The sequence below is a fragment of the Anopheles moucheti genome, chromosome 2, assembly GCF_943734755.1.
Source record: "Anopheles moucheti chromosome 2, idAnoMoucSN_F20_07, whole genome shotgun sequence".
Classification (NCBI taxonomy): domain Eukaryota; kingdom Metazoa; phylum Arthropoda; class Insecta; order Diptera; family Culicidae; genus Anopheles; species Anopheles moucheti.
In genome coordinates, this window is record NC_069140.1 from 96,535,003 (window position 1) to 96,544,838 (window position 9,836).

The 9,836-nt window shown below is 44.2% G+C and overlaps 1 protein-coding gene across 1 annotated transcript; it reads left to right on the forward strand.

Annotated features, from left to right (window-relative positions):
- Positions 1-171: 171 nt before the first annotated feature.
- On the forward strand, positions 172-3,090 carry LOC128297188 (uncharacterized). The gene is made up of 2 exons (XM_053032788.1): positions 172-1,586; positions 1,671-3,090. The coding sequence occupies exons 1-2, from the start codon at positions 463-465 to the stop codon at positions 1,990-1,992; spliced, it is 1,446 nt and encodes a 481-aa protein (XP_052888748.1). The 5' UTR covers positions 172-462; the 3' UTR covers positions 1,993-3,090.
- The last annotated feature ends 6,746 nt before the right edge of the window (positions 3,091-9,836 follow it).

A 9,836-nucleotide genomic window follows, 5' to 3' on the forward strand; every position in this document is an offset into this window, starting at 1 on the left:
TTGTAATGTGATGCAAAACATACGTTCAATTTGGATCAACAAAACTGTTTGTTCTGTGCTATTAGCTGGGCTACCGGTGAAAAATCTCTCTCACATCATTAATGCAAAACAATTGATGGATATGTTTGTTTGTTTGGGTTTTTTACTCCTCCTGTTTTCGGTCCACAGCGCGAGACGACAAAAATTGAGCAGCAAAAGCAAAATATCCAAATTCCCTTTTCATGGCCTGGTGTGGGTCGCGTGCGAGTCCGCTTCAACAAGTTATTGCCTACGGGTGAAAAATTCTTGCGTTTAATTTTATCCCAACAACGACATTGCAGCGCTGTACGCCGTACGTGTGAGTGGAGTGTTGTTCATAATTAAGCTGAGCGTTGTGCGGACGTAAGGGAAGCCCCCACGCAGTGCAGAAGTGCAGAAAACGTGGCCCCGGACAGGAAATCAACGAAAGCTAGACCACCCAAAATGATGACTCGACGGAAATCGGTCCACGAATCGACGATGCAGGCGCAACTACAACTGCAAGAGCGTGCTGCCGAGGAACAGCTAACGCTTGGGGCACTTGCGTCCGGAATCGCCAACATACTTGGTCCATCGCAAAGCACTCACGGAGCCGGGCTTAATCACAGCTCGACAGGACCGACCAGTACTGCGGGGACATTAACGCAACAAACACAATCGAAGCAGGCGAATGGTATGGAAACTGTAAAAAAGAGCTCCGGTGTATCGCCGACAACATCAGCTACAGCGACTGCAACTAGCAGTAGTAACCTCGCAACAAAACATACCGCCATTGGTCGAAGTAAAACACCAAGGATCTCGAAAAGAAGCGCACCGATCGATGTACCACAATCAACAGGGGGAAGCTCAGGGACAAACACAACTGTGGTACCCAGCAGTACGATTGGTTCCAATACCACGCACGGAACAGGAGGAGCTAACACAACGACCTGCCCGAATCCGGTACAGCAAACACTCGCACAGAACGGTATGGATCCGGACGAGATACCGAAGTTCAAGGGTTACCGTATCATCGAGATAGATCATTTCCTGCAGTGGGCCGCCTACTCACAGTTCATGCATTCGAAGCACTGCCCCGGTGGACTGCTAAAGCCGTACCAGGAATACATAAGCGGTTGCTATTCCACGTTCGCGATGAAGTGTAGCAAATGTTCCGCGATCATAACGCGCTCGTCGGAAAACTACATTCACCATAACAAGCTGATGAACCGGCTGGTGAAGGGTACGGTACAGCTGGGCAAGGATTACGACGAGATGCAACAGTTTATGGAATCGCTCGAGGTGCCGTTTGTAACGCGCGAAGAGTTCCAATCGATCCGGGGCCAGGTTAGCTCTTCGCTGGAAGATCAATCGTCATTGCAGCGAGCGGTGGAGGAACTAGAACGGGCTGCTTCGGTTGCTTCGAAGCGAAAGCGGCACGGTAGCTGCAAGTATCACTACGAAGTGCTGAAGGTGTATCTGAATAAGAAGATGAAGAAAATTGAAGAAAACCTTCAACTGTCGGTGAACGATTCGGTAGCGTTGGCGGTGAATGCACATCTGAAGAATGTGTCTCACGTGCAGTTAGTGTAAGTTTTGTGGACGGTTGAAGTCAGGGATTTCCTTACACAATGTACCCTTACCTAAAACGTTGGTTTCTATTTTTCTTGCAGTCCCAATGGTCTCACTAACACTAGCGCAAACTGTACGACGATCAGTGGTGTAAACGGTGGCATTAGTGCCACCACGTCTAGCAACAGTATTGGAAACCTCGCAATCGGAACGATTAATGTACAGAGCGTCCCCATAGCAACGCCGTTGAACGGAAGCAACAACAGTAACAGTAGCAACAGTATGTACAGCAGTAGTAGTATGAGCAACTGCAGCCGGACCGGAGCTGGCAATGCTACCGTTCAACTGTCCCTTCCCGAGCCAACGATCGGTGGTGTGGTCGGTGGACGAATTCCGCCGGCCAATCGTGAACAGCATCACTGACCACTGGAACAGTTGGAATGGTTGGGCTACTGGTTACCGGACGGATAGGTACTGTCGTAAGGTTCGCTACACGCGGGCGCAATCGCCCAAACGATGTGCCAACGTGGACAAAATGGACAAAACAAAACATTCGGGTATCAGAACGTATCTCGTCATTTGCTTAAAATAGTACTGCGATCTTATCAAACTATAAACAAGTAGTTATAAACACGAGCACACACTAATCGGATGCATCGGATCTTGCATCCGGTAGAACGATATTACCTTTAGTTTTAATCATATTTTTCTAAGAAATCGCTTGTTATTCAAACGAGCAGTTATAAGTGGTCGAAAGATGACGTCGAATGGTATGTGTTTTTTAAAAAGAGATAAATGAAAATAGTCGATAGAAAGGCATCAGGGTAATCGAATACCGTAGATGAAAACGATGTGCAAAACGAGATTATTAGAAGGAGAACACGTAAACGTAAACATATTGAGTGGTTAGTGGACTCTACACATATATACAGTGATTAGTGGACAAACGTGTCCGATGTAAGGGACCCTTAATATTCACGAAATGAATATTACCCGTTAGCGATAAGCGATAAAGCATACCGGAAAAATCGGATAATTTCTTTATTTTCCCATTCCCTGTAAAGGCACATAGTCGCTTTGGGTATTGCGAAACTGGCGTAGGCATTTTCACTCCCTAAGGAGCATTAGTTTTCTTGCCAACCGTATTGTAACTAAGACTTAAATCCTTGCAAGCAAGCGATCATGATCGTGTTTTCAGTTTTAACCAATAGTTCCTGTTCCAGATGTTCTTCTCAACGTTTGTTTTATTTTGTCGCAACACCTTGGAACGAGGGTTTGTTCTGTAGCGAAACGCAACCTCGAGTTCCTTGCGCTGTGTAATATGTCGTACTTAAAATAGCTCTTACTTTAGATCGCGCTCATTGAGTGAGTCGAGTAGTGAAAAGATATTATTTACCTCATACACATTTTACTCCTTTATTATTTACACCCCGCATACATGTAAAATGTGTAATGTAATGCGCTAATGTTAAGGTAGAACCAAATCACAGGGCAACAAATCGTGTCGGATTAGGTAGTTTTTAAATAAACAAATGCAAATGATGTATCGAACGATTTAGCATATGGATACATTAGACACTACATCAACGCGTTCCCACGCTTTGTGTGAAGCAATCCGAAATGTGTAACACTATCACCGGACCACCCCGGATAACCCTACCCGCTGTGAATTGCGAAGCAGGCGGAGCAACGTATCGATAGTTTCGGTACAAAATTGGTTTTGATCCGTACCAAACGGGCACTATTAATCATTTTACAAGCATCCATAAATCCATCATTTGTACGCTTTCGCGTATGTAGCACAAAACAGTCCGCGGGTGGATGTGAAAAACGGCGTCCCAAAATAATGTCGGTTACAGGTGACGGTATTCCGGTACACACTTTAAATGCTTCATAATCGCTTCACGCGACCCGGACAACGGCGAGATGCGGGTGGGAGGTGTTCAAAATAATTAATAAACCTCCCACCACGTGCTTCGCTTATCGCAAACGTGGTATGTTTGGTGGCGTACTCTCCACCTAATCCACTGCCGAGTGTTCCACTTTTGCTCAAATGGCACAGTTTAATCTTGGTGGCGATTCGTTACACTATCACATCGGACGGATCGGTTCTGATGAGGATAGGAAAAGCGTGGTGTAACATTAGAAGCAAACGCAAATACACGATACTCTCACAGGACATGGTTGGTGAAGGAAGTACTGCCATACCAGTCACGGGAAGCAAGCGTTAAGAAAAATGGTTCACAACAATAACAACGAAAAAAAAAATAGCGTGTAATAAAATATCGCGCAACACTCACTTCAAAGGGTGAACAAAAAAAACTCCCCCACGAAAAGAATGGAGACGCCCGGTCATTGGAGGGTGACTGGCGTGTGTTTCTTACATCTCACCACGCGAAGTGTGTGACTGACCGGAAAATTTCCGGCCCCGAAAGAAAAAAAAACTGCGGGAATCCCTTTCCTTTTCGATGGACGTTTCGGGCCCCGTTTGACTGGGTCACTTGGAGGGTCTTTGTAAGTGTTTGTTAATCACAGGTAATACAGTCTGTTACAAAATAGTACCATAATGGACAGGAATATTTTAAACCTCAATCTATTAATTTATCAATCGTTTTAAACATCTTGATAATGTTCGAAAATTAATGTGTTCATCGTTTCTATTCTAACATCATAATCCGATAGATACTGCTGTAGACAAAATCGGTACCACACTGTTTATGTAACACACCTCCGTTGTTGGGGTGCCAAAAGCCATTGCAAAGTTTCGGGCACTTTCTCAACCGGCATTCGTGTACCGGTCTTTGACCCAGATTTTAATCCCTTTGCCTCGTCAAACCCGACGCTATAGGTTGTGCGAACAAACGTGTAAATTATAATCTGTATCATTTTTTGCGCTTTTTACAGTCCTTATTCTAATATATTGACACAACATATATTCACTGATGGAAAGCTTTCTTCTATTGGTTTTGTTCCACTAAATTTAAGTGCCACTTGAATTTAGTTTCCAAAAAATTAAACAATTTAGTTCTATTTATTTTCTTTAACCTATTTTTAGGTTAAAATAACACATGCGATCATGACATGTTTCATCACTCCGGTTTTATCTCAAGCCTGAACCAAGTCTCGCACCAGAAACACCTCAATCATTGTCAAAATGCCGGTTTTGTTTGTTTGTTTTATAGCTGGAGTTACTGTAGCTAAAAAGCGTTACACCACAGAACTCCCTGCTGCTGTAACTAGACAAGGTAAGTAACGCTTGTGCTACTTACAGAACGTGAAGTAAAAGAAAACACCGCAAATAGCGTCATGTCTTCTTCTTCAATTGCCCGGCGTCCGTGCCGGCAAAGCGCATAAACACCATACAAACACCTGCAGAGAGCCACCGCCTTATGTACAATTTACGTGAGTTCCTGAGGTGGCGTTACGCACGCATCGAGAGCGAGAGACTGAGAGTCCTTTGACGTTAGTATACCGGTTCGGTGGCTTCAGGCTCTCTCGGTGGCTTTGAGTGGTTTCAGTATAGTTTTTGAATCGCTTCCGAGTGGGCAACTGCTGCGACCACGCTCCTCCGTCTTTGGAACAACTGGACATATCTGTGGAGGTCCAGATGTTCCTTTGGAACTAGGGATACATAGACATAGTAGTAGACCAAGTAGTGTTAGTAGGCGTGTAGGGGCATAGTGGTAAAGTTTGGTTAGTACAAAACTAACAAGAAAAATGTGCACTAGTGACAAATAATACCTTTTGGAATGTTCCACTTGAAGAAGTTATTAGAAAACTGCATTCTTTGGAAAGAAAGTACGAAGTTGGCAAAGTAAAATAATGGCCTGGCATAGTACATTGTTGACCTCAAAGCTCGTCACCGAATTTCAAATGAAGCCAACACGCAGCACTATTCGCGAGGAAAGGTGTTCAATTCACAAATGCAATTGTTAACCAAAAATAAAAATAAAGTGTCACTTCCTTTTCGCGAAACGCTTTCAGGGGGAATTTCAGGGGGGAAAAAAGCTTACATAATTTCTTTCCACGTGCGTGCAATCGAACAAGTGCCGTGCAGGGTAATAGAATATATTACCATGCACGGACGGTGCGAAAAAGTGCAATATCTTGCTTCGTGCTCGTGCTTTCAACAACGCCAGCAAAGGAAAAGAAAACCAAACCCCAAAAAGTGGTCGAAATCGATGTGAAAAGCAAGTTCAAAAGGGAATTGCTTGGAAAGTGATCGTTATTGTTTTTGTGTTAGTCTGTGAATAAGGCGATGGATGTGCAAGTGATGTACGGAGGAATGTAAAATTTAATTATCCCTAATGAAAAGGGGCGTGTGCCGAGATCAATCATACCGTTGATGGTGATCAGAAATTTGCGCAAGATTTATGGCTTTTCTATCGCTAATCGACGGAAGAAAAGTAGGCTTGGTGCCCACCCAAAACACCCTGGTGGGAAATTGTAAAATATGTGTGGTTGAGTGAAAAATGATGTGTTCATTTCCGGTGTGCGGTTTAGCTCGGTGCTCGGTTAACGTGTACTCTACATTTCAGCTTGGTCCGCTTGGTCATCAGCAGCACGTGTGGTGGTAGCATGCAAAGAAAAGCATCCGACAACTAATGAGTGCAACGGAAGTAATCGATCATTAAGTGGAACTGCATACCGTCAGAAAATTAGATCAATCCATCAAAGGAGCCGTATATGGGTGACGTGTGTGTCATGCTGGGTTTAAATGGTGGATGGAAGGAAAGTTGACAGTTGAAAGTTTAAAACGTATTTCATAGCAACAAGGATAATACTTACACCGATAGTGACACGAAGTAAGTGAAGATGCACACTCACTGCCCATAATGGTGACAGTGATTATAGTGCGGATCCTGGTCACGGCACCAACAGTGGAAATAATGCCGGTGCGGCATTCTACCGTACAGAAGTGCTGATGAATAAAGTAAGTAAAACGCGTACAGCGTTTTATTTTTTACATTTTAAAGTAAACCCCCGAATGGTATTACGTCTGTAGAAGACACCGGCGAGGGGTGTTTGTTTATTGTAACTGCACACTGCAGGGTTTTTTTTTGTTGGGTGGAGATTTACAAACGAAAGGGGGTTAGGATTGATTTAAAAATATGCACCCGAACACACACGTGTACGGCACATTTACTGGCCCCTAAAGTTCAGGGAGCACAACTCTTTCGGTGGTGAGAAATATTTGGCGCCGTTTGGAAATTCCCACCTACCATCCGGGATTGGCGTTCGATTATGTGATTCTATTTCGCGTTCCGGCATTCCCGTCGTTGACAGCTTTCGTCCGGGAACAGGGGGTGGATTTGGAGGGCGGTAAAATGGAGGGCGGCTGTGTTGTTTATTGGAATTTCCATTTTAAAGGAGGCTATTCACCCGACAGGATTATGCCATTCTGCCTATTACACACGTGTGTGGGACACATGTGTGTGGATTCGAAAGTCGGTCATTGCTGTTTCGGGTTATAGACAGTCGTCAGTTTAGAATTTTGTGAAACGAATGGAAGGGTAATTATTACTGTGTACTTGTTTCGATAAGGTTCTGTGACTTTGCAGCTCTTAAAAATGTTTAAACGGGTTCGCGGAAACGACGGAAAACAAATTAAATGAAACACTTACCTTATTATTCCCCCCAAATTGGAATGAGAAAGCGTGCCCTCAAATGACTTCATTGCGCATCATGCCGTTGGTATGTTGAATTTCCATCCCTTCGCAATGCTACCCCACGGAGCTCTGGTGCGGCTTTTGATTGATTCCACTAAACGGTACGCAACAAGACAGCTTGGGCGGCAGTCCTAACACGACATGCAATGTTTGAGTGCCTTCAGCAAACTTCAAGGAGAGAGTGGTGCGCGTCTAATAACGCTTTTCAAGTTTCGGAACTTGTTTCACTTGTTCGTACAAGAATTAGAAGGTTGTTTCGGGTAAGCAAGCAACTCTAAAGTTTTGAGCCACACGAGACTTGTGACATACTGACATACCAATCAAAGCGCAGTATACTATCGGAGCAAGCACCTGCGGTATGTCTGGGCCCTAAATATTGGTTAAAGCGTATCGTTTATAGCGCAAGATATGCATCGATTTGAACCAGAACAGGTCCCATTAAGTTATGGCCGTGCCGGGTGCCGGAGGTTGGGATTATTTAAGAAGAATAAAATAAATTTTAATAAGCTCCAAGAAGAAAAATGTAGGTTAAATGTCTTGTATGCGGCGTCTAATGACTGCAATATTGAAGAGTTGCTGTACATCAACGTACCTTTTGTTCTGATTTCAACTTTTCGAAAAGTTGTAACTATTTCTCTTAAGACGTCCTGTAGCTCTGAGCTTCATTCATCAATAGCTGCGTTTCCTTGCGAAATTGAGGGCCAGCCCGGCATATCAACCCGTGTCCGAAGCGGCTAGAGTCCAAGGAAATTCGACGAACCCCCGACGAAAAGCTGAGGTCCTTCTTTGCTGGGTGGAACTTTCCTCGGTTGACACGAAACGAGGTCACTTCATCCGGCTTGGACGATCGATATTGACCAGGCTCTTGGTCCGGCTAGCGTTGAAAAGCTCCCTCTTCGGTGTGTTTGTGTGGGGCTGTAGCCTGACTACGGCAAGAGTGGTCCTCATTCGCCGGAGTTAGCGTGCAGGCGAAGTTCGTTCACCCTCCGTATCTGAAATGACCAGTACCAGTGTGGGCAATGTGGGCCGCTTCACACTGTGGAACCAAGCGATTCGGGCAAGGAATGTCCCGAATGGAGGTCCAAATTCAAATGAGAATGGAGCGTGTATGTGCCTTTTTTCCTTTCGTCCTCGCATATCGTTAAGTTTGAAAGCAACGGCGCTAGTATTGGTGGTCAACTGTGCGAGGTTCCAGCGAGTAGTTGTGAGTAGCTGTCCGTTAGCGTCATTGGGTTGCTTCTGGGTGGATATTTCACAAACTGTTGGGACCTCCGTAGACGTTTCCCATTCTGCTACAGGAGTGAAGGCATCAACCGGCCAGCATTGTATCAAACGAGGAGTTTGTTTGCGTTTGCGCTTTTTTGTAGAGATCAGCAGTTGCTTTGCTGGCAGGTAGAGCCGCACGATGGCCGCAGGGTCGCTGGTGGTTAGGGGTTTTGCGGAACACCCCGATAGCGGTCAGTATAATTTGCCTACCCACGCTCTACTACCAAGACATACGCTGCGGTGATTTGCTCCTGCTGACCGATTTCAGTCCCCGTTTTGCCTCATTCGGTGGAGTCGCATGCAAAAACGGCCACAACTTTTAGCGTGTGCTAGAAGTTTGAGACATGACGTGAGTAAGTAGTTTGGATTGGTCAAGCAAAATTCCTAGGGTGCTTTCGATACAAGCGGACGCTGGAACGACCCACATAACAAGTGAAGCTCACGCGGTGGAATGTGGAAAGGCGCTATGTGGCTGTAAGCCATTTTGTTCCACTGTTTGTGTGATAATGTTTTTTTATGAAGTTGCAGTACAAATATATGAACGAATTGCTTGTTTGTGGTGTGCTCGTTTCGGACAATTAATTATAGACACAGTCATCATAGTCCTGGAATAAAGTTTAGAAACTTCAGCAATCCTTAAAAATTTGTACGATTTATTACACTTTTTTTCAATTAGAATAATTTCAAAATAAAGTTTAGAAATTCTTCTTTTCCTTCTATTGGCACAACCACCTCAAAGGGTTTCTTCTGATAACGGATTGCTTTGAATTGAAAATCTTTCTTCTCCTCACTTTCCTATATCTGTTGATATATATGGATCGAACTCTCCACCTAATGAACCTGACTCTGCTTTCAAAACTATTGAAATTCCATCAGTTATAAACAATGCTCTTCAATGAGGAATAAAATGGATCCTTTTCCTAACCAGATAACCTTATTTATTGCATTCATTAGGAGCTCATTTTTGTTCAGTGTAAATAGATATACCACAATTGTATGCTAAAAATATCCTCGAATTTGTAACCGATTCCGCAAAACAGTGGAAAAGCCATGCGAAGCTACGAGCTAGGTAAACCATTATTTTCATAATATAATCAACACCTCCACACCGAACGAGTCTACCCGATCGGCTTGGGATGACGGAAAGACGGCTAAATTTCCCTTGACTTTTGCTCGCGACCGATTTATGAATGAAACCGTGTGGTCCACCGTTGACCGCTTGCGAGGCCACGCACAGCACGGGCGTGTTAAAAGGAAGGTGTATGGAAAGAGTAAAGCCCACGGTCCAACGATTGTTTCACCAAAAATAAACTCAATTTTATTGTATGATTT

Coding starts and splice junctions, on each gene's coding strand:
- LOC128297188 (XM_053032788.1), top strand. CDS start 463: ATGATGACTCGACGGAAATCGGTCCACGAATCGACGATGCAGGCGCAA. Junction 1,587..1,670: donor GTGTCTCACGTGCAGTTAGT/GTAAGTTTTGTG, acceptor TTTTTCTTGCAG/TCCCAATGGTCTCACTAACA.